Source organism: Furipterus horrens, unplaced genomic scaffold (genome assembly GCF_987537825.1).
Source record: "Furipterus horrens unplaced genomic scaffold, mFurHor1.1.pri manual_scaffold_10, whole genome shotgun sequence".
NCBI classification, from domain to species: domain Eukaryota; kingdom Metazoa; phylum Chordata; class Mammalia; order Chiroptera; family Furipteridae; genus Furipterus; species Furipterus horrens.
Genome location: NW_028327180.1, coordinates 48,399,184 through 48,423,974, shown reverse-complemented (window position 1 = coordinate 48,423,974; position 24,791 = coordinate 48,399,184). Strand labels below are relative to the sequence as shown.

General features: G+C 44.6%; 2 protein-coding genes across 13 annotated transcripts in view; one reads left to right on the top strand and one right to left on the bottom strand.

Moving 5' to 3' along the window:
- The window catches only part of ARMC6 (armadillo repeat containing 6), a 23,142-nt gene extending 4,296 nt beyond the window's left edge, over positions 1–18,846 (bottom strand). For 2 of the 5 annotated variants that reach the window (XM_090290044.1, XM_090290045.1), the window contains exons 1-4: positions 18,736–18,846; positions 9,813–9,982; positions 8,593–8,675; positions 692–1,265 (exon numbers count right to left, since the gene is read on the bottom strand). In XM_090290044.1, coding sequence (XP_090146170.1) covers positions 692–1,265; positions 8,593–8,675; positions 9,813–9,939 — 784 coding nt within the window. In that variant the 5' untranslated portion in view covers positions 9,940–9,982; positions 18,736–18,846. Of the gene's footprint in view, positions 1–691; positions 1,266–8,592; positions 8,676–9,812; positions 9,983–13,934; positions 14,174–18,449; positions 18,509–18,735 lie in introns of those variants that run through there. The other 3 variants (XM_090290043.1, XM_090290041.1, XM_090290042.1) reach the window with 3 other exon arrangements.
- Positions 18,577–24,791, top strand: part of SUGP2 (SURP and G-patch domain containing 2) — a 26,988-nt gene continuing 20,773 nt past the window's right edge. For 6 of the 8 annotated variants that reach the window (XR_016513666.1, XR_016513667.1, XR_016513665.1 and 3 more), the window contains exons 1-2: positions 18,920–18,989; positions 20,493–20,624. Coding sequence is in view for 5 of the 8 variants with exons in the window: in XM_090290036.1 (XP_090146162.1) it covers positions 20,504–20,624 (121 nt within the window). In the remaining 3 variants the exon portion in view is untranslated. Of the gene's footprint in view, positions 18,661–18,919; positions 19,016–20,492; positions 20,625–24,791 lie in introns of those variants that run through there. The other 2 variants (XM_090290037.1, XM_090290038.1) reach the window with 2 other exon arrangements.

Here is a 24,791-nt window from a genome sequence, read left to right as displayed (position 1 = left end):
CCCCTCAGAAAAGCAGCCTGACTGCCAAGATGATCAGGGCCTGTTTCTACCCTCTCCAGGGGTGTGGAGGGAACCTGAGGCAGGCCCACTGCTCTGGCAGACAGGGTCAGAGTCCTGCACATAGACTGGACTATGGTGCCAGAGCCATAGGCAGGCCAGGAAAGAAAACTCATTCTTCTAGTACCTTCAGTGCACTGGACGTGTCATGTCTTTTTTGGTGGGTGCAGTAGAGCTTTGGGGTCTGAATGTCAGCTTTGCAACCTCCCATTGCTTGCTTACTATGGGTATCCTGGAGTCAGAAACACATATATGCACAATAATTTTTGGCCAAGTGTGAACCAAAGTGTAAACTTCTACCTGGAACCAACTATGGTGAATGCAACACCATTTCCCCCATCTTTGGAAAACACCCTTGTTTTTCTCTTTGGGGAGCTCTCCCTTCTCCACTCTCAATCTGGTTGGACAGAGCCAAGTGCCCTCCCCAAATGGCTTTATATATGTCCATAGGACTTGGTCCTGGCCAATGAGTGAAGGCCTGGAACTTTCCTAGAGTAACTGGAAATAATGATGCTGTTCCATAAAGGGCTCCCATGCGGATGGGATGAAGCCAAGAGAGGCAAGTTGAGCCTGGGGCTGCATGCCTGAAGCAGTCTTAAGCCCCGAGTCTAACTCTTGCCACGCCTGCTCCTACCTTTGGCAGCCTCAATGAGTACCTTCAAGCCTCCATTCTCCTGCACAATCATCTTGGCATGGTCGTGGGCATGGCCGAAGGGCACACGAATGTCGTCGTCAAAAGTCATAATGCGGAGGGCCCAACAAGCCTCTCTGACCACATCAGCGCAGTGGCTGTGCTGGGCAATGGCACCAGTCAACAAGGGAAGTACACCAGCCTTCACCAGACTCTGCCGATTCTGCTCATGTTTCAGGCAGGCATGGCGTATGCAGCGGATCCCAGCACAAATCACATCAGTAGCGTCAACGTTCCGGGCCAAAGTGGCCATCAGCAGCTTTAGGCCCTGGGTGTCTAGGAGATCAGGTTGGCCATCGATCAGGGCTGACAGAGCATTAAGGGCCTGGAGCAGAAGTCTCGGATCACCTGCTGCAGCCAGCTTCCAGGCAGCAAGGAGGATAGGGTAGCCACCCTTCTGAGCTGCCAGAAAGTGGCAGGCCTTGTGCTGTTTGCATTGCTCACAAAAGCGGGCAAGATGCACTGACACCTCCTGGGGGCGACAGCAGGCCACAGATTCCTGCAGGTCTTCCAGGGCCTGTGAAACATGGGAGAAACCTCAGTGTCAGCTCAGCCCAAAGCGGGCCACACTGACAGTGCTGCACTCCTGCAGGATCCCCTCCCCTGGGGTCTGGGCCTGCACTGGAAGTGCTGTGGGGTCAGTTCCTGTCATGTTAGCTTTCACACCTGTGCTTTTAGGAGCCTTGGGCTTTGGAGGCCACATAGAGGTAGAGGTCCAGCCCTATCAGCATCCCTGCCAAGGAGCCATACACACCAGTGCAGATGTATTAAGCATTCTAGTATGAGAGATTCCAAGCAAGACAAACAGTTATATACTGTCCAGCTGAGCTCATCAACCCAACAGAATCCTAAGAAACAATAAAATGGCTGTTGTTGAGCCCTGGTTGCTGTGGCTCAGTGGATTGAGCGTCGGCCTGTGAACCAAGTGTTGCTGGTTCAATTCCCAGTCAGGGTACATGACTAGATTGCACGCCAGATCCCCAGTTGGGGGCATGTGAGAGGCAACCGCACACTGATGTTTCTCTCCCTCTCTTTCTCCTTTCCCTTCTCTCTAAAAACAGATAAAATAAAATAAAGTAACCTTGTTAAAAATTAATTAATTTTTAAAAAATGGCTGTTGTTTGGGGTTGCTTGTTATGTGCCCATAACTAACCAACACACCCTCCAATAGACAGCTCTTCAAAGAAGGCCAAAGCTGCCTTTGCTAGACCTGCTCACACCGCATTTCTCTTGTTTGTCTCTCTCATTCACTCCACAAATATTTACTGAGCATCTGCCAAATAAAACCACACAGTACACATAACTGATTTACTCAAATTCAGCTTTCAACCCTTGGGGAAAAAAATAATGAAAGAAAACAATCTGAACAGGACAGACAAGTCTAGCTGCTATTCAACTCCATGACCTCAGTGCCTGTCTGAACAGGAGCCTTAAGACAAACCTGTGCCTCTGGAGCTTCTGAAATCATTTGTACCCTACCCAGTGAAGGGCAGTTCTACAGACATCATCAGCCCAAACGGCTTTAATCTTGCTCAATTGTCCTAAAAGGCAAGGATGCCTGTCAGCCAACTCTCACTAAGTTAGATTTCTGGACTTAACTGAGTATATGCTCTGATAAAAAAATATTAAGAAATAGGTTAAAACCAGAACAGTGACTTGAATAGTCATCTTTCCAAAAAAAGATTCATGAATAGCCAACAAGCACAGGAAAAGGTGCTCCACATCACTAATCACAAGGGAAATGCAAATCAAAACCATGAAATACATGTACCATCACACCCTTCAGTAGGGCTACTACCAAAACAACAGAAAAGAAGTGAGCTCAGCACTGAGAGGTTGCTAACGGCTTAATTCCCACCAGGCGCCCAGAGTGGCTGCAATGGCTCGTGTAGAGGCCTTCTGCCCAGCTAGTGCATGGCGGGCTATGACCCAGCTGTGGCCTTAATGGAGCAGAAGCAGAACAGACATTGGGCCCAGGGCCACAGGCCACATAGCAGGCCTATAGGCAGCTTGTCCACTCGGGATGGGTATGGCAGTGGTGGAGATGGATGTCCTAGAGCAGCAATTTTCAACCGGTATGCTGGCCACCAAGAACTAAAACATGAGCCCTGGCTGGGCTGCTCAATTGGTTAGAGCATTATCCCGATACACCAATATGCCAAAGTTGTGGGTTCTATCCCTGGTCAGGACACATATAAGAATCAACCAATGAATGCATCAAGAAGTGGAACAACATATCAATGTTTCTCTCTCTCTCAATCAATAAATAAAAAAGATCTGCATTACATTTCTACAAATCATGATCCATTAACCTATAACTGATTCTGGAATGTCCGGAGATACACATAGAAGCTTCATCTTCCAAAGTGCTTAGGTTTCTGCTACTGCAAAGAACATTATTAAAAGAAAGAAAAAAGAATTAAAACATGCAATACTTGACTATTTAGTGGGGTACTGACCTCTTTTCCCTTAGATTATCAAATAAAAAAAACGACAATAGCCAACACAACAACAGCCATCTGGTGTGACTAAATCAAAATTACACCTATTTTTTTGTCAGATCGGCAAAATATATATATTTTTGGTGTGCTGCATAATTTTAGTAGTTCATGTGTGCCATGAGGTGAAAAGGTTGAAAATTGCTACAGAGCTTCATGCTGTTTTCCTCTTCCGCCTCTGATGCAGAATTTGGCGCTGTGGTTGGATAATTAAGAGAACATTATCATGGATGACAAGTTCCAGTTATTACAGAGAAATTTCATAGACAAGTACTACCAGCAGTTTGGAGACACAGAAGAGCATAAACTCACCTACACACCTATTTTGAACAAATATATTTCTTTAGTAGAAAAGTATATTGAAGAAGAGCCACTGAAATGGATTCCTGGATTTAACATGGCAGCCTGGACAACTTTACAGCACTATAAAGATGAAGTGGCTGGTGACATATTTGACATACTGCTCACAGTTACCAATTTTCTGGCTTTTAAAGAAATGTTTCTGGACTTAAGTAGTGGTTTAGTGGTAACTTCATTGTGTAAATATCCTCTATGCCAGCTTGCCAAACTATCTGCAGCACCAGGTCCCACCTCCAGGTAATGAGATTGTTCTGGACAGTGTACTGGGAGAGGCTTTGTTCTGCAACTCTTCGTTAATATCAACTATTGATGGGTCAAAAAAAATCTGCCTGATCCTCCTGGCATCGTTTCTTCAGAAAACCTTGTGTTCAGTAACCCTAGGACTCCTCTCTAAATGGACATCTCTCTCAAGCGGCCTGAGTCAGGCTCCTCTGAAGCAAGTCCCCATCCATCATTCCACCTGAGGGACCTTCCCCAGCATACATGTTGGTATGTCAGCACGAAAGTTTCAGTTCTTCAGCCTCATTGGGGTTTTTACTGTTTGGAGCACTTATCTACTGTTACTCAAGCCAGCTGCTTGTCTTGAAATTTCTGGAGCTCCTACTGTTACAGCGAGCCTTGGCTGAGGAAGTAACTGAGAGAGATGTCCTTTACCTAAAAGCTATGTGTTAAAGGCAATTCCTAGCCTTACATTTGCAGTCTTTGTATATCACTGTATCTTTTGCTGGTCCTGATGTAGTCTCACTGTTTCTAGAACTCTCTTTTAAGCATTATTGAAAAAATATTTTTATAGATGAATACTCAGGTTAATCTAGTACATATAATCTTGGAACCTCCATGATGATCCACTTCAAGATCCAAGTATTATGTGCTATGTGTTTTTTAGTTGTTAGTGCTATGGAAGTGAAAACATTTTCTGTGTCGGCACTCCTATTTTACTGGGCACGAGTGAATGTGTGCTTATGCTAGAAGGAGACTAAAGGTATTCTTTTCTCATTTTCTTATAACATGTTAAATGAGCAAGTTTGCTTAAACTTTTTCTGTATAAATCAGTTTGTTAGGTTTTATGTTGGGGTAGAGGGTCTGCAATTCCTTCTTCCTGTCAAAATCTTCCTACCAAAACAGTGTTCTACTAGTCTAGCTCAGGAGGAATAGGAGACAGCCAACAGCTTTACTGCTCATCTGTCTGCTTTGATTTAGTACACTGGCTTAACACAATGTTTGACAGGACATTATTGAGCAGAAAACATGGATTTCACATCTCCAGAAAGAAAAAATAGTTCAATTCCTAATGCATATCTTAGATTTCTTTTCAAGTAAAAATAAAAACCTGTACTGACTTTTCACTTGGCTATTCTGATTTTAAATGATAAGCTGTACTGATGTGGTGTTTATTAAATACTTTTGTGCCATGATTAAAATTTGAGGTGTTTTATAAGAGCCATAGTTCTAAGAAAACTAACATACAAACAAAAAAACCCAGAAAATAATAAGTGTTAGCAGGGATGTGGAGAACTGGAACCCCTATACATTTGTGAGAATGTGAAATAATGTAGCTGCTTTGGAAAACAAAATAATGGCTCCTCATAAAATCAAGTATAGAAATACAATGTGATCCATCAATCCCACTTCTCGGTATACATTCAAAAGAATTTAAAGCAGGATCTTGAAGTGATTTTTCTAAGTCCATGTTCATAGCAGCATTATTCAAAAGAGCCAAAAGGTGGAAGCAACTCAAGTGTCCATCAATGGATGAATAAACAAAATGTGATCCATACATACAATGGAATATTATTCAGCCATAAAAAGGAAGGAAATTCTGACACCTGCTACAACATGGATAAACTTGACATTATGCTTTGTGAAATAAGCCAGACACAAAAGGAGAAATAATTGCAAAATTCCACTTATATGAAGTTCCAAAAGTAGTCAACTTCATAGACAGAAAGTAGAATGGTAAGGGTCAATGGCTGGGGAAGGTGGGAACGGAGAGTTAGTATTTAAGGGGAGCAGTTTCAGTTTGGGAAGATAAAGGACTTCTGGACATGGATGGTGGTGATGGCTGCACAATGATGTGAATGTGCTAAATACAACTTAACTGTGTACTTAGGAATGGTTAACATGGTAGATTTTCTGTTGCATATATTTTATTACAAAACAAAAACAAAAACAGAGGTTGCAGCATTTTAGCAGGAACCCTACAAGGAACTTGAAAAACCATATAAAACAAATGCCATTGACAACACATATACTGGAGTTACAATTACTCTATATTTAGTCAGATAAGAGAGGAAAAGAAAATGTGCAATGTTGTGCTCTGGTATCCACCAAATTTATGGGAAATCTCTTCTTGTCCTGGATCTTATCATAACGCTGAGTCTCTGAGTCAGCTCGCTAAGGGTGTTGTCTTCATGGTTCCTAGGTGCTACCTGCAATCCCAAACCCCCACAGGCTGGCTGAGCAGAGGACAGTTGCTAATGTGGAGGTGGCAGAGAGAGTTATGTCTCATCTGTGACAACTCAACATGGTGACAGGGCTTTGTCTATCAACTGTGGGGTCATTCTCTCTGTGACTGACCAATGTTTTTTAAGGGCTTTTTAAAAAAATATATTTTACTTATTTTTAGAGAGAGGGGAAGGGAGGGAGAAAGAGAGGGACAGAAACATTGATGGGAGATCAGTGGCCTCTCATACACCCCCAAGTGGGGCCTTGGCTTGTGACCCAGGCATGTGCCCTGACTGGGGGTCAAACCAGCGACCTTTGGGTTTGCAGGCTGGCGCTCAATCCACTGAGCCACACTAGCCAGGGTCTGACAGCTTTTATTCTGCAACTTCCCACATATAAAACTAGCCAAGCTCACTTTCTACTTAGAGAGTTCCAAGACTTCATCTTTGTTTTATTTCTACAAGTCTGTTTGCAACACTTCATAACTATAGCAGATTCATTTCAAATGGCATCACAAAGTTGACTTTTTCCTCATGCATCATAACCATGACACACAAGCAGAGCTCAATGGTGCCATGGCATGTGAGAAGGGTTTGGTTCAGTTGCAAGGTGAGAACAAGGAGTGAGAGATGCAAATCCCAATGTGTGTGGCACCAACCCCAGGGAAGAGTGAGGAGGAGGCTGGCAGGATGTACAGGACAGGGATGTTCAGATTTTACTATAAATGCTTGAGTGTTGCTTGACTCTTTTATGCCAAGAACATATTCACATTCTTTATCTGTAATAAATAAAATTTTAAAAGTGAAATAAAAAATAAAAGAGCAAAGTCTATAAACAAACAAGGATTTCCTATACTGCTAGTAAAAGACTTCTGAGCTATTCTCTGAGCTTGGCTTCCCTGGGTCCCAGCTCTGTCCCCTCATTGGCTGTGACCATAGGTGAATCATTTATTCTCGAGAAGCCTCAGATTCCTGATGAGCAACATGGGCTAATCACAGACTGTCATAACTCATTTTAAGCATTTAGCACAATGCTGAGCACTTCAGAAGTTCTCAATGACCACTAGAGACCACTGCTACTAAGATCCTTCATCTATAAAGCACATCTACAAATCAATAAGAAAAAAAAGATAAACCACCCGATAGAAAAATTGCCAGGAGACAACTCATTTTAAACTTATTTTTAGAGTGGAAGGGAGGGAAAAAGAGAGGAAGAGAAACATTAATGTATGAGAGATGCATCAATTGGTTTTCTCTCACATCCCCCCAACTGGGGACCGATCCACAATCCAGGCATGTGCCCTGACTGGGAATCAAACTGGCAACCTTTCTGTTCACAGGCTGGCACTCAATCCACCGAATCACACCAGCCAGGGCGACAAGCTCACTTTAAAATACACTCATCTTTGCCCTGGCCTGTGTGTGGGTCAGTTGGTTGGAGTGTCATCCCGCAACCAAAAAGTTGTAGGTTCAATTATCAGCCAGGGCACATACCTAGGTTCTAGGCACAATCTCCAGTCTGGGTGTGTATGGGAGACAACCAATCGATGTTTATCTCTCATATTGATGTTTCTCTATTTCCCTTCCTCTCTCCCTTTCTCTCTTGCTAAAAAAAAGTAATGGAAAAAGTTCTCAGGTGGGGATAAAAAAATAAAATAAAATAATAAATTCATCCTTACTAGCAAAAAAAGTCAAAAGAAAACAACAATAAAATGACCTCTGTAAGGCAGGAGATGGTGAGGACTCTGATGACAGGTAGAAGTAAGCACCTTGCCTTAGTCAGAGATGGGATCACACCCAGGGCTGCCTCCTCCAACTTCTTTTATCACAACACTCCCTTGCTCCCAGGAGAGCCATTTTATTCTCTTTGGATCTCAATTTCCCCATCTGTAAAATGGGGATAATAATCTCAACCATGTATCTCTAACACAAAGGGAGAATAACTGAGATAGCACAAGGAAAGCACCATGCACAAAACTGAGTCCACAGCCTGTTATTGAGAACAATAAACACTAGAACCTTCTGCTGTTTTACAACAGTTTACCACTATTTGATGGATGACCTCAGGGAAAGGACTTAACCTCTGTGACCTATACCTTCTTTGTTTGGATCGCTGGTGACCGAGGGCAGGCTTGAGCCTCCATTTCCCTATCAGAAATTCAGGGACAACATTGCCTTCCCTACAGACCCAGTTTAAGTGCTAAGGGGACAGGCTGTAATGTTTTGGTAGTCAGTACTCAATAAGTGACAGCCTTACTATGATCACACTCTCTCTGAGCAAACTCAGTGGTCAGAAAGCCAGAGAGAGGCTCCTCTATGGTGCCGTCCACCCCTGAGAGACCCTCACACATGGACTCAGAAAGCCCTAGCTGTAAAGCAGACTCAGGCCTACCTGCCCACACTGGGCAGACCCTGACCTTTAGAGCCTGCATCTGCCACCTGGGAACCAGGGAAAAGGTGTCCCTGACAGACCACTACAAGGTGATGTATGTGGGACCACACATTAAGGTCAGCCCTGTCCACATAGGCCGCCCTCTCCTACCTGCAGAATGTCATGTGTGGGCTTCTGGGGTCCATCTTCAGAGACTTTGGGTGCCATCTTTATAATGTTGCTCAGGTCAACCCCTGCAGAAAAGTGGAGGAGTCAGGACACACAAGAGACAGCAATAATCCCTGCGGGCCTGCCAGGGTAACACCTCATGTCCCTTCTGCTGGTACCACCCACTCAGGACTTCTGGGATCTTCCCAGGTCCCCACTCCTCCCACCTCCCACCCAGGCCAAACTTAGCAGCCAGGTCCACATGGAGGTATGGAGGGGAGGGGGAGTATTCGCTCCTCAGCCCTGTCCAGCCAATGGGAGCAGAGCAGTACCAAGGCTACACTCCATCACTGCAGTGAGAGACACATTATGCCTGATGGGCTGAAAGGGGAGGGGATCCCAATGCCTTCTCTCTTGGGAATCCTATTACTTCTCACCCTGGCTGTATCCCTGCACTCACTGGCACTTCCAAAGGAAGCCCCCATTGTGCAGAACACTTCTGAGTGTCCCCCCAGCCTTTGTCAATATCCATATCCCACTCTGTGCCTGGGACACTAGGCTCTGATCTCTGAGGATAAACCCCCGGGCTCCCCTGCCCTCTGTCATCTGATTGGGTTTGGCCAGTGGGGAGAAGGACTCTTGATCTGGAGTGGAAGGGCAGGTGTTCATTTCCAACTCCCTGAGTCTGCCTTTGTCAGATGATCTTTGTTCCTTGCTGCGGCCTGTCCTGGGGTGGGAGAGGTCCCTACTGTGGCTTGCAGGGTCTCCTAACCCTGCCCACATCGCTACAAATAACCCATTTTTAACCACTCCCCTCCATGGCCTGGTTTGAACATGACACATATTACCACAGGTAGGTGAGAGACACTCACTTATGCCCTCCTGAGCTCAAGCCAGGGTATGGGTGGGGCAGGGAGACAGGTGGTCCTATTTCTTGGGACATGCTTAGGAAAAGCATCTTCAAAGAAATGACAAAATGAGACCCCCCTCTAAGGATCCAGCACTGCAGACGTCCGGGTAAGGTCTGGGCAAGTAGAGGGTGGGCTCCAGTGAGGTGGGAGCAGCTAGCCAGCCTGCTCAGGTCAGAGCATGAAAGGGTGCAGGGCCCAGGCCTGCCATGCCAGGTGAGGTAAGCCCCATCAGGAGAGCACTATCACATGTTAAGAGCAGTGGACTAGAGGAGACTATTGGGCAAAGAGCTGGACCAAGACATACCACCTTACCTTGTGACTCAAATTGCTCCACAGCCTCTTTCACTGCCTCCTCTGGCCCCATCTCAAACTCCTCAATGTTCTCACGAACAGCTGCATCAAAGGTCTCCTGGGTGATGCGCCTGGATGCCATCCTCATCCCTTCCTCATGGAGATGTAGGCACCTGACAGATGCTCCTGAGCTGGGAAGTTAATGTGAGAAGAAAGTTTCATTGAGAGCAAGAGGGTAGCTGGGAGCCTGGCCACCACTTAAGGAGCATCTACTGGGGCTGGAGCCATATGAACACCCTGGAAAAAATTTTTACAACCATGGATCACAGAATAGAATGATATCCCAATATCCCTAGAGCTTCTAAAAGTATAGAATAGAACAGTCAGTTTACTACATTTTATAAGAAAGGAGAAATGTTAATATAATGTACATCCTTATAATAAAAATAACAATAAAGGTAAAATAGTAGCTTAATAATATGTTAAAGGATTACAACATTATGTAAAATAATAAAGTAGTATTGTAATATATAATTAAATATAAAATATAATCATATGTAATGATTACAATATTACATATTACAATATATACTATTTAAACTATATATTACTTTATGATAGCTATGTCTATATGTAATCATATAATAAGGCAGTATTATGTTATACAGTAGTCCCTTGCTATATCGCAGTTCACTTATCGTGGCCTCACTGTATCGTGGGATTTTTAAAAATATTACATTTAATTATTTATCGCCAATTTTTCACTATATCGCAGGATTTTGTGGTACTGTATATGTATGTTGTTAAAGTTACATATGTTTAAGAGTATAGAATAAATTTAAGGTTCCTACTTCGCAGGGGGGTCTGAAACATAATATCCACGATAACTGAGGGAATACTATAATAGTATGCTGTCACACTAATAAAAATTTTTTTTCAATATTTTATTTATTTTTAGAGAGTGAGGGAGGAAGAAAGAGAGGGAGAGAAATATTGATTGGCTGCCTCTCACACATACCCTCAACTGGGAACCTGTCCCGCACACAACCCAGGCATGTGCCCTGAAAGGGGAATCAAACCAGCAACCTTTCAGTTTGCGGTATGACACCCAACCCACTGAGTCACGAGTACCAGTCAGGGCTTACTAATAAAAAAATTAAAATTAAAATTAATAAAATAAAAAGGCTAAATAAAAAACTAATAGAAATAGTTACTTTAAGGGGAGGTAGAAGAAAGGGTGCTGAGGACAGGATTAGAAGCTGCATTGTTCTCTCTGAACTTGTATTACAGGTTTGAATTTGGAACACATGTAAATGCTTGATGTGGTTAGGAAAAGAAATAAATCAATATAAACCAAAATAAAAAAGCAATCCTTAAAAAGCAGGAGTACACTTCTGGCCAAGATGGAGGCGTAGACAGACACACTGCATCTCCCTCCACAACTAAGAAGGAATACAACTACCTCAAAACTAGAAACAACCATAAGTTCCAGGAAATCGAGCTGCATGGAAGTCCAACAAAGATATAAAGAAGAAATACTCATCCAGACAGGTAGGAGGGGCGGAGCCAGGGCGGAGAGGACACACTGTGGTGGCGGTGGCAGTGGCAAACCGGTGGAAAGCGCAGTCACATGCTTTAAAAAGTGGGGAGGCATTTCCAGATCCTGACCAGATCCCGCAGCTCACGGTCCCAGCCAGGGAAAAATAAGCCTCATTGCTTCTGACTGTGCAAACCTGTGGGGGCTGGGGCGGAGGAAGAAACTGCTGGTCTCTCAGTAGAGTCCAATTGTTTAAAGGGCCCCCATGGTCCTAGAACCACCCACCCACTCTGGAAACAAACAGCGCTAGAGAGGCGCTGTTCCCATACAAAGTGAGAGAAGTGCTTGGAAAGGGGCGAGTGCTGAGCAAGCGACATTGTTCCCTCTCAGACCCCTCTCCAACATACAATGCCACAACGTGATGAAACAGGTCGCCCTGTACTGACGAGAAAACCTAAGGCTCCACCCCTTACAATGTAACAGGAGCAACAGCTCTACCTAAGACACAGAGGCAAACAAACATACGAGCCTGTCAAATGAGGAGACAGAGAAGCATGGCCCAAAAGAGGGAACAGATCAAGGTTTCAGTGGAAGAACTAAGCGACGAGGAGAGAGCCAACCTAACAAGGAGACAGCCAACCTAAGAGACGCAGAGTTCAAAACACTGTTGATAAAGATGACCACAGGTTTGACAGATATGCTCAAGTACGGCAAATGCATAAGGGAAGAAGTGAAGGCTATGCTAAATGAAACAAAGGGAAATCCAAACAAAACCACTGGTGAAGGAAAGGAAACTGGGGTTCAAATCAATGATTTGGAACATAAGGAGGAAAACAATAGTCGAATGAGGAAAGAAGAATTGAAAAAAATGAGGAGAGGTTTAGGAACCTCTGGGACAACTTTAAACATGCCAACATCCAAACCACAGGGGTGCCAGAAGGAGAAAAGGAAGAGCAAGAAATTGAAAACTTATGTGAGAAAATAATGAAGAAAAACTCCCCATATTTGGTGAAGGAAATAGACATACAAGTCCAGGAAGCACAGAGAGTCCCAAACAAGCTAGACCCAAAAAGGACCACACCAAGACACATCATCATTAAAATGCCAAAGGTGACATATAAAAAGATAATCTTAAAAGTAGCAAGAGAAAACCAGAGTGTTACCTACAAAGGGGTGCCTATAAGACTAACAGCTGATTTCTCAAAAAAAACTTTGTAGGCAAGAAGGGACTGGAAGAAGTGTTCAATGTGATGAAAAGCAAGGACTTACAACCAAGATTATTGTATTCAGCAAACCTATCATTTAGAATGGAAGGGCAGATAAAGTGCTTCCCAGACAAGGTAAAGCTAAAGGAATTCATCATCACCAAGCTATTATTACATGAAATGTTAAAGGGACTTACTTAAGAAAAAGATCAAAATTATGAATATTAAAATGACAGCAAACTCACAACTATCAACAACTGAATCTAAAAAATAAGAACAAAATCCAACTAAGCAAACCAGAATAGGAACAGAATCATAGGTATGGGGACCATTCGGAGGATTATCAGCTGGGAGGGGGAAGGGGGAGAAATGGGGAGATGGTGCAGGGATTACGAAACATAATTGGTAAATACAAAATAGATACAGGGAAGTTAAGAATAATATAGGAAAGGGTAAAGTCAAAGAATGTATATGCACGACCCATAAACATGAACTAAGGGGGGGGTGGGATTGCTGGAGGGAAGGGAGGTACTGGGCGAGGGAAGCAAAGGGGAAAAAAACCGAAACTACCGTAACAACATAATCAATAAATTATACTTAAAAAAAAAAAAAAGGCAGGAATAAAATGAAGCCCACAAATCTAAGAGTATATCTGGACTGATCAGACCACTTATGTGATTTTTCTTATGTGAGCATCTTTATCACCAGTGTTTTGAATTCTGTATCTGTTACGTTGTCTATCTCCTCATCTGTGAGGTTGACTATCTCCTCGTCGCTTAGTTCTCCCACTAGAACCTTGATCTATTCCCTCTTTTGGGCCATACTTCTCTGTCTCCTCATTCTAACAGGCTCCTGTGTTTGTTTGCCTCTGTGTCCCAGGTAGAGCTGTCACTCCTGTTACATTGTAAGGGGCAGAGCCTTAGGGATTCGTCAGTACAGGGCGACTTGTTTCACCACGTTGAGGCACCATATGTGAGGGAGGGGTCCAAGAGGGAACAATGCCGTCTGTCCAGCACTCACTCTTTTTCCAGACACCTCTCCCACTTCTGCACCAGACTGGTGTCCCTCTAGCTGTTGTCCTGGCCATCGTTCCCAGAGTGGGTAAGTCTGCGGACATTCTAGGACCGCGGGTGCCCTTTAAACAAGTGGACTCTACTGAGACCAGCAGTTTCTGCTTCCACCCCAACCCCCACTGGTCTGCACAGTCAGAAGCAATGAGGCTTGATTTTCCCGGTGCTGAGACAGTGAGCTGCACGGTCTGGTAAGGAGCTGGGAACGCACCCCAGTGTCCCCCCCCGACTTTAAAACATGTAACTGTGCTTTCTGCCAGCCTGCTACTGCTGCCGCCGCCGCCGCTGCCATCATACCACATCCTCTCCGCCCTGGTTCTGCCCCTCCTACCTGTCTGGATGAGTATTTCTTCTTTATATCTTTGTTTGCTGGACTTCCATGCAGTTTGATTTTCTGGAACTTCTAGTTGTCTCTAGTTTTGAGGTAGTTGTATTCCTTCTTAGTTGTGGAGGGAGATGCAGCATGTCTGTCTATGCCTCCATCTTGGCTGGAAGTCGATTGTTGTTATATCCAGTTATGTGATTTTCAAATGCAGCAATAATGACTGTACATTCTTACTCAGATATACACTAAGGATAGTATAAAATACAAAAGAAAATCTTCAACAGTTTTCAGTAATCATGTTATTGAAATTATTACTATTATCCTGAAACTATTAGAGATATAGCGAATAAGTAATAATGCTTATGTCATTACGTACCAGCATAACAGAAAAAGGATGCTAACATAAGAAAATCAAAGTAAAAACTCAGATTTCCTAAATTTGAACTGGAAGTATCAATACAAACTTATGACATATATTCTCTTAAGCAAACAACCCCACCCCCCATTTTTATAGTTGTATCAATTGAAAATGCCTAGAGGAAATGACACGTTGGCAGCAATGAGAACTTCAAACACCAACTGTGGTCTCTAACTACCATAATCAAGACTCCTTGGAGAAATGGCTGATTCCAGGTCTTGCAGAAAATAGGCCAGATGAGCCAGGAGCATTCTGTGAGAGCAAAACGTAAGGAAGCTTCTAAAGACGTTAAAGCCATGTCAAAGGATTATGGGCACCGCCAGCTAAAGATGAGACATTTGAGCATTAAAAAAAAAAAAAATCCAATAGATATCAAAATCAAAATCTGTGCATTCATAATAGTATTAAAACAAACCCAGCTCATTCTTCTGAAAACTGACAAATAAAGTATTCAGTGTTTGCCCTGGCAAGTGTGGCTCAGTTGGTCGGAACATCGTCCCGTATCCAAAGGTTGTAGTTTCTATTCCCTGTCAGGGCATATACCTAGGTTGCAGGTTTCATCCCCAGTTCAGGCATGTACAATCCCTGGTCCAAGCACATATGGGAGGTAACCAGTCGATCCTTCTCTCTTGCATCAATGTTTTTCTCTCTCTCTCCCTTCCCCTCTATCCAAAAGCAATGAAAAAATGTCCTTGGGTGAGAATTAAAAAAAAAATAAAAAAATTCTGCTTCCCTCACACAAGTGGGTGGATATCAGGTTATAAAGAAAGGATAAGGGTAAGTTCTGCCTTATAGATGAATTTCAGCTAATCAAACAAACAGGATAGATCTAGACAATGATCCCTGCAGGCTGCAAAACCATGAGGTGTAAAACAGAGGGGAACCTGACATCAGGCGGGCAGTATATGTGTCCACTGCATGATTTCATGTCATCAAAAAAAAAAAAAAAAAAAACTCAACACCACTGCCTCCTGCCCAGATGAAAAGCACCTGTGAAGTCATCTTGCCAAAACCTCAGACCTGAATCTGACCATGTATCCAGTGGAATTTTGTGCAACAGTGTTATATATCTGTGTATTCCACGTGAGGCTAAGCAGTTGAACTGCAGGAAGTACAACTGAGGAATCTAACAGGTACTATTACTTAATTGTAATTAATTTTAATGTAAATAGCTACAAGTGATGCAGGGCTACCATATTAAACAGCACAGCTCTAGTACTAACAGTCCCTGATCAAATTCCTTGATTATATTAAAATGGTCTTCTAAAACAATTTGGTTTTTTTTCCTGGTCCAGGGTCCAATCTAGAATCACACAACACAGAATGTGTGTTAGGGAGGACAACAGCACAGGAGTACTAGGACAGCAGTGCTGGACTGTGGCAAAAATCCAATTGCAAATTTGGACCCTTTGGGAAACGGGCCACTCTAGCACATGCTCCTCTTTGTGGAGGTGGCACAGGATGTGACTATTACATCTGTGTTTGTGCACACACTCCAAGGGAGAGGAGAACAGGCTCTGGGGGCTGGCAGATGGCAGCACACAAATTCCAAGCCCTCCACTTAACCTCACTGTTCTTCAACTCCCTCATGGTTGACATGGGGATAAACACAGTGGAAATTCAACCAGTTAATTCCTAAAAAGCACTTAGGACAGAATTTGGCATAGATTAGTGGCTTAATAAACGTTACTTCTTACTCCCCTTTGTTTGTTGCTGAGAAGTAAAATGTCCAATTTATTTGTGGAGGTAGGGAGTATAAGGGCATCAACAGCCTACCTGGCAGACAGTCCCCCACTCCTTTCTGTCCCAGAACAGGGAGTCTGTTCAGGGGTTGCTAAGGATTTTCAAAGTCAAAGGTGAAGGAAAACAATAAGGATTTTCTGTTTTGAGATAGGTTCTCAGCAGGGAGTCCAGGCTAGTGATGGTGGGGTGTTCCATGGCCAGCTCCAAGGGACAGAAATTTCTAAGCAGGTGCCACTCCTGGCTCTGCCACCCAACATTGCTTCAACCACATTGGCCATGCTTCAGATCCAAGTGAGCCAATGGTGAGTGCTCACTGTCACAGAGGCACTGTCTCAAAAGGAAATGCATACTTTACAGATGAGGAATCTGAAGATTAGAGAAGGACGAACCCACCAGAGGTCATTCAGGCAGTAAAAGGTCTAGCCATCATGCTATCTCCTGCCTCATTAACACTTTTCCTCCACCTAGGTCTTCTGAGGAACTTCTAATACAGGATAGGGGCATGAACAAAGAAAATTCCTGCAAAGAGTGATTAATATCTACTTACCCATACCTTATCATTTACCCATACCATAAAAGAAAAACAGACCACAAAATATACCTTGTAAAGGTTAAAGTTAATCCCAATGTTTTTTTCCCACTCTCTATTTCCCCATACCAGGAATTTTCCATAGAAACTACACACAAACATAAGCTCAACCTCTAGAGGCAGTCTCTCCTTCTCTTGAGAGGGAAGTCCACCACTGGATGTAGAGTGGCTTTTCTTGCTTATGCTCTCTGCTCAATAAACTTGCTTCCCTTTAACCCCTTGCCTGGCTCACATTCTGAATTCTTTCCTGTGAGAAGCCAAGAACCCTCTTGGTTCTCATCTTGCTGGGGAGAGATGAATTCGGGTGAGACAATCCATATAGTGGAAATCAGATAGCAAGTTTAATTTTGAAATACACTTGAGCATGAAGCTGCAAGCGGGCACCCAGCTACTCTGAGTGCACCGCCTATAGTGGTTTTATGCTTGTAGCCGGATTCCAGGCTCCCCCTCCTCATCCCTTCTCCAGACTTTGGAATTAACAGTTTCAAAGGCTTCCTTTCCCAGATAGAAAAAATATACACAGAATTTCAAAGGCTCCCCTCCTGTGATATCATGGTCTCTTGTAACCTTCAGAACACCTGGCAACCTTATCTGACCAAGCTCAAGACTGCTGAATTAAAGGATGAGACATGTCTCCCTTCCCCTTCCTGGCTTGGTTTGCTATCTATTCTGCCTAACATCTCCACCACCCCTTCCAGGCCACCTACCCTTGGGAGCCTTCCCTAGCCACTCAGATAGCCTATGCACTCTACCTTGCTCTGTATCTCCTCCACCCCACCCCAAGAACCTCCCTTTGCCCAGCCCTGAGCTCCCTGAGCTCCCTGAGCTGGGGAGATGAGTGTCTGGCTCTTGAGCCACCCCTTAAGTCCTTCGGGATCTCCTAGGTCCAGCACCGGGCTGAGTGAGAAACAAAGGTATTGGATCCAGTGCAAATAAGATGGTGCTTGAGGATGGTCATCTGGGAGCCACCAGGGGAAGAGCCCAGGCCAGGAGCTGGGGAAATTACCAGCCTCCACAATGGGTTCAAAGTGTTGGGAGGAAGGAAGGGAATTAGCAAGGCCCCCAAATTGACGGCCGAGGTTCTGTTCATTAAGAAAAAGGTGCATGGAAACATCACGGACTTTGAATGACTCATCTTTCTCCAGCTGCGACACCCACTCTGGTTCAGGAACCATCCTCCCCAATAGGTGGCCTCGCCAGTTTCAGCCCTGCCACATCCTGAGCATCTATTCTCCACAAAGACCACCTTACTCACCTGCTCAAAATCCTGCAGTGGTGTCCCAACCCTCTCAGAACGAAACCCAGTCTCCTAACCAGCTCTTTTCCTACCTAGACCTCCTCACCTGTGCTTCCCTATCTCTTTCTCATCCTTCCCAGCTGGCCAAGGGAGTTTTCATAATCACTCTGGTTAAAGCACCTCCCATCTCCTTTCACATCTTTCTTTTACTACTTGAATATTACCTCTATCTAGAGCGACATGGTTCATTTACTTATTTGCTTGTACTGTCTAATCTCCCCGATAAAATTTAATCTCCGTGAGAACTGGGCCAGTCCATTTTAACTTCCATCTTCTCCTTACTCTCTAGGACGAAGCCAGGCACGCAGCAAGACACTCGGCAGACAGGTAGTGAATGAAAAAAAAAGCGGTGGCTAGGGAAGTGGGGGCGTTTTTTCTCAGACGGCTTTTGTAAGTCTTTCATTCCCCCAAACCTTAAGTCCTCGAGGTCTCCCCACAGTTACCAGCCCGATCCTGCGGCGCCCACTTCCCGACCTGCGCACGAGGGGTCTTGGGGGCTGCAGCTTCTCAGCCGGTCTTCGCGACCACGTGAGAAAAAGGTGAGGTTTGCGTCTGTCACCCGCTGCGCTGCCTCTGGCCCCTTCCGGCTGCCGTACGCGCGCAGGCGCATCGGCGCCGCCTCGCTCTGGTGTCCCTCAGCCGGATGAACAGCTCCCTGAGTGACCAAGAGTGCTCGTGAGCGCAGGTAAAACAAAAAAACCCAACAGGTGCGCGACGGCGGCGTCTCTGCCGCCTTTTGGGGGCTGCTATCTGTTATCACCTCTCACGACAGGGAAACTTTTCGCCTCAGGATCCTCCGCCTGAAGAAGTGGGCAGCGCGCCTCTGCGAGAGGGCGCGGTAGCTGCCGCTTGCGCTTGCGCACCAGGCCACGGCGTCGGCCTGCGCCTGCGTGGCGCAGCGATGCGGAGACCGTTGGCTCATTTGCATGTCTCCGCCTCGCGCAGCGCGGCGAAGGAGGTGGCTGAGGGGTCTGAGGCGTCGGCGGGGGTGGCTCCGCACGCGGTGGGCTCGGGGTGAGGCCCGGACCCGGGCACCGTCGGTGGGTGGCCCCGGGGGTGAGGGGCTAGGACTAGGCCCCTTGTGGGCCTCGGGTTCCCGCGATTGCGCCGCGGGCTTGGCCCTTGGGGCTGCACGGCTGCCGTATCCCGACGGGTTGGCCTAGGGAAACGGCCTGCGGCCTCCCAGGCCTGATGCACCCTTTTCTTCGTCCTCGGAGGCCGGGAGGAGGCGGACAGCACCCTGAGGGGCTCATTCGTTCCCTCGATCATTCATTCCACCCGAGCCCGGAGCTGCCTTTCTCATGAGGCATCAGGGAGGCCGGCTGCTGTATCCGGCCCTTTGCCATTTTGAATGGGTTCAATCCCTACAGCAGCCCCCACCATTGCTGCCCATTCCACAGATGGCAAAACGGAGGCACAGAAAGGTTAGGTCTCTTGATTTGGTACCCCGACGCCAGACCCTAAGATCCCTTTGCCAGTAGGGAACAAGGGGCGCCCTAGGAAAAGGGCTGAAGGATGGAAAAGGAGGTGATGGTTATAAGGAAGACTGTAAGGCTTCACGTTGTAGGTTTCACATTGGAAGAAATATCTCCGTGGTTAAGGAGGGGCCGCCACAGGATTCCTCAGTTTTGCTTCTTTCTCAGTCTTTTTCTATTTAGTTTTCAGACTTTGTACCCCCATTCCAGTCCTCTTCTGTTTAATGTCATTCATAACAGGACCCACTTTTTCACAGAGTTGTTTCAAGTAAACGAATTAATGGGAATCCCTTCCCTACAACTCTGTCGCTAGTTCATTGTCACTAGTCAGGGATTCCTCCAAGAGGCTTCTCTTAGAGGGAAAGGTGGTTCTTAGAGCCTCTTAGTGGTGTTTGAGAAATAGGAACAATCACATCTTTCCTAACCACCAAGTGAGAGGTTTGTGCTCCCATTCCCCTATACTTTTATGTTAAGTTATGTGTGTTGCTTCTTGCAGTCCTCTAGCAACTGCAAGATAAGAGGACTTCTTTCATAGAGCTTTTAAAGGATTCTGAAGAAATGGACTCAGAAAAGCAAACTGACCTGTCCAAGATCACCATGCTTGTCATATTCCTTCTTGGCCAACACACACCTGTGAGCTTTGTGGGCGCAAAGGCCCCTTAAAATAATCTGACTTCTCTGAAGTACCATGCTGGATTATGGATTACTGCACATTACTTTGAGGATTAGATAAAATAGAGAACTGGCTCTCTGAGCATTGGTCGTCATTCTTTTCTCTTTTAAATAAGTTATTTGTTTGTTTATTTTATTTATTTGTAGAGAGAGGGGAAAGGAGAAAGAGAGGGAGAGAAACATCACTGAGTGGTTGCCTCTCTCTCGCGCCCCCAACTGGGGACCTGACGTGCAACCTAGTCATGTGCCCTGACTGGGAATCGAACCAGCGACACTTGGCTCGCAGGCCGACGCTCAATCCACTGAGCCACAGCAGCCAGGGTCTGGTCGTCATTCTTATTGTCTTTTTTTTTTTCTTCTTTGACTACAGATCAAAGAAACATGGCAGCAAGGCGAATTGCACAGGAGGCTTTTGATGCCGTATTACAAGAAAAAGCTAACCGATATCACATGGAACCCAGTGGTGAAGCTGTAGGTGAAGCTCTGCAATTTAAAGCTCAAGGTAAATTAACGTGCTTGATTGGGTGAGGGGTGGGTAATGGGGCATTTAGGGTCAGAGGAGGAGGATTTTAGTCCCTTGGGCAAACTATGTAACTCCTCTGATCACACATACCTTATTTGTTAAGAGAAGATGAAGTTTTCTGTGGGTCTGCATGTTAAATCACTATGTAGAAGGTATTGTCATTATCTGGAGCCTCTCCTACTTAAAGAAGGTGGTTTATTTTAATATTGTTATTTTATTACAGTTATCATAATTTTTCTCCCACCACCCTCTGCCCAGCCACCACCCCAACAGTCAATCCCCACACCCTTGTCCATGGATCCTTCATACATGTTCTTTGGTCCCTTCCCTCTTAAAGAAAGGTTCTTGAATCAGTCTCCTGGCTCCATCTTTACCACCACTGCTCAGGTTTGAACTCTTATCAGTGCTGGCCTGGATTATGTCAATAATATCCTCCTGAATGGTGTCTCAGCTTCTTGCTTCATTCCCCTCGAATCTGCCCTGACTACAGATCTATTGGGTTGGCCAAAAAGTCTGTATGGTTTTTTCTGTAAAATAAAAGACACATATTTTCATTTTCATCAATAACTTTATTGATTTGGATATTTTGAGTATGTCGGCTATCTTCTGCGTGTTATAAGGTTGATTGTTCTCAGTTAATGTCTCGATTTGATTGCTATCAACTTTAATTGGTCTACCCTACAATGGAGCATCGTCCAGCAAGAAATCTCCAGCATGAAACTTTGCAAACCGCTTTTGACACATTTTATCAGTCATAGCACCTTCTCCATATACTGCACAAATCTTCTTCTGCATTTCAGTTGCATTTTTACTTTTCTTGAAATAATAAAGCATAGTCTGCCGAAAATGTTGCATATTTTCTTCCATCTTCAATATTAAAATGGCTATACAAAAATTCACCAATTTTGATAAGTTTGTTTTTTTAATGCATGCTGATACAACAGCTTTCACAATACAATCTTAACAAAATTGTTTCAAATGAAGTTATAAAGACAACTAAGTGCTACTAGAGCCATCTTACAGGAAAAACCAAACAGCCATGACTGCTGTGGCTCACTGCATTGAGCACTAGCCTGTGAACAAAAGGTCGCTGGTTCAGTTCCCAGTCAGGGCACGTGCCTGGGTAGTGGACCAGGTCTCCAGTTGGGGGTGTGGAAGAGGCAACTGATCAGTATTTCTCTCACTCATCAATGCTTTGCTCCGTCTTTCTCCTTCCTTTCCCCTCTCTCTAAAAATAAATAAACAAAATTTTTAAAAAACAAACAAACTTTTTGGCCAGTCCAATATTAATGCCAGACATGCTGAGCCAAGGCCCTGCTTTGACTCTTAGAACTCCCTACGTCAGGATTACATCCTCAGATAAGTGTAGGAGCAACAAGTGATGTGTGCAAGATTGGAGGGTGGTTTGAAAGGCTATGAGGCTGCTGAGAGTACACCCTGCCTGAAAACATTTCCCTTTGGTAAGTTTTGAAACACCGTGCCAACAGAATAAAAAATGGTGCCCACACAAATTATAGGACAACATGGCGGTCCCTCGTTACCACACACGAGGCTCCCAACATTTACTCCTTGCCTTGGGCTTCATATTTCATTGATATTGTGCCACCTGTCTGTGTTGAATACCTCCTCATTCCAGCTCTTCCTGGTTGATTCCCTTGGGCACTAAGACCCAGCTCACAGGTGACTTCCCCAGGAAGCCTTAGCAGGTCTTAATGTTGATTTGGTTGCCCTTCCCCACCCCAGGGAACTATACTGTGCACTCACTCCTCTGCTGTGGACTGGCCTCCTTCAGGTGTTGTCCCTGGGCCTGTGCTGTTTGCTGTTGCACCAGCTCCTGAGCCAGTCTTGGCATGGAAGAGGGTTTCTCAGCATTGGATAAGTGGATTCTAAGTGCTTGCAATAGGGATAACTGTTGTTACATGCTTTGGACCTGGAGAAACCAATTGATGAGTTTTCAAAAATTATGAGTAGTACACAGAAACATACCTGTTATAAAAGATTGGAAGAGTTAAGAAATAGTTAAAAGTAAAATGTAAGTCTTCTTAGCTGCCTCCTTAACCCTCACAGTTCAATTCTTTTGGCAATGTGTAATCCTGAATACTTCCATGTTTATATATACATACACACAAAGACATGTCTGTATGTATATATATGTACATGTTTATGTGTATATGGAAACAAAATCTTGGTATCTTTATCTAGAGACTCAAACACCAATATATATCTTGTTACTTCAAGGAAGTTTGGGGATAAGTGAACTAGAAGCCAAGCAGGATGCTAGATGTTTCTGGAACCATCTCTTTGTCACAGAGCTGCATGATTCATAGGTTAAACTTTTTCTGTGTCTGCCCTTTTCTGATGCCTTAGCATCGAAAAATTCTGTTATGCAGAAACCAGCCACCACTCTATCTCTAACGCTACCTCTCTCACCATGCCATCAGTAGCCATCAATACCTAGAATATTCCAGTGGACTGTTGGAACATTACATTTACTCTTGCCTCTTTTGATCTATTCCCTTCAAAATAGCCAGGGAAGTCATCCCTTTGCTATCAGTCCTTCTGTGGCTTGCCATCTTACTCAGAATACTCCAGCATCTCTTTGAGAGCCTGACTTGATATAATAGATTCATCCATGTCTTTCTAAACTTGCTGCACATTAGAATTCTCTGGAGACCTTTTAAATTAGAATTCTCTGGGGACTTTTTAAAAACCCTGATGCCCAGGTCATATCCCATGCTAATTAATTAAATTAGTATGCTTGGGAGTCCTCAAGGGACTCCCAATATGCAGCAGCGTTTTGGAGCTGCATTCTTACCACTTTTCCCTTCGTTCCCTCTGGCACATATTTCCCTTGCTGGTCCCACCTCAGGGATTTGTCCCCACACTCCCTCCTCCTCGAAGGTTTCCCCCATAACTGCACAGTGTGGTCTCATGCCAGGCCTCCACTGTTTAGTATACGTATTGTCACAGCTGCCCTCCTTGACCAGCATATCTAAAAATGGCTTTCCCTCTCAGGTTCCCACCTGTTTGATATTTCTTACTGGCACTTCCTTTCACCTGATGAATTTTTGTTTATTGATTGTTGGCTTCCTCAAGTGACAAGTCCAGGAGGGCAGGGACTTTGCTGTCTGCTTTCCTTGCTGTAACTTCAGTCCCTAGAGCAGTGCCCACACACAGCAGGGGCTCAGTAAGTACTTATGAACAGATAAATTTGGGTTTATATAAAGATTTGGCTTCCTTTGGCCTCGCTCCATTACTACCTCATGGCAAATTTTGCTTCCTTTTCACTTGACTTTTTGACTAGGTAATAGATTCTGATTCAGAAGTTAGAAAAGCAGTCTGTGCAAAGTCTCCCTGAGGCTCAGAGTTACTTATGTTCATACCTTTTTACAGAGTTTCTTTGTACACGAATAAACAAATGCAAATATAGGGTCCTGTTTTCCTTGTTTCTACACAGAGGAGAACAAAAGAACACTATTTAGTTCCCGTTGCTGCCTCTCTTGATGGCTTGTTTAGCTTCTGCATTCTCTCATGTCTGCTTTAGTCTCTGTTTTTTCAGGGGATTGGTTGGCCCAGTGGACCTTTCCAAGGGAGTGTATCAGCCAGCTTTGGGTCAGATGCTTGGCTGTTGTGGGTGCAGCGTAAAACGTGGCTCCTGCTTCAGTGGCACTATGTGGTGAGAGTTCCTACTGGGAGGCAAAGGGCAGGCAACCTCCAGAAAAACTGTGTGCTTTGTGATAGAGGTAGAAGTACACAAGTATTCCACTCACAGTAAAGAAATCCAGGTTATTTGAGGATCATACACCCTTCTCTGAACTTAAAAGAGGGCTCGTACACTAGATGCCTGCTGAGCCAGAGCAGGAGATCTGAGTGTGTAAGGGGCACTGCTACCCAGCCTTGGTGCACTATCCTCAGGGTAGATGCAGGCCCACTGCTTGTAGTATATATATATATATATATATATATATATATATATATATATATATAATCAGGTGTTTAAGGGAAACCACACACATTTTAAATGTTGGCAACAAATAGGAATTTGTAAAATGCACTCAAGCGGATAAAGCACTCCAGCTGGCTGGTAGTCTGTGGACTGTCCATTTGCACCCTCGGGTCTAAAGTGCCTTTGTGTTTCCTTTTGGG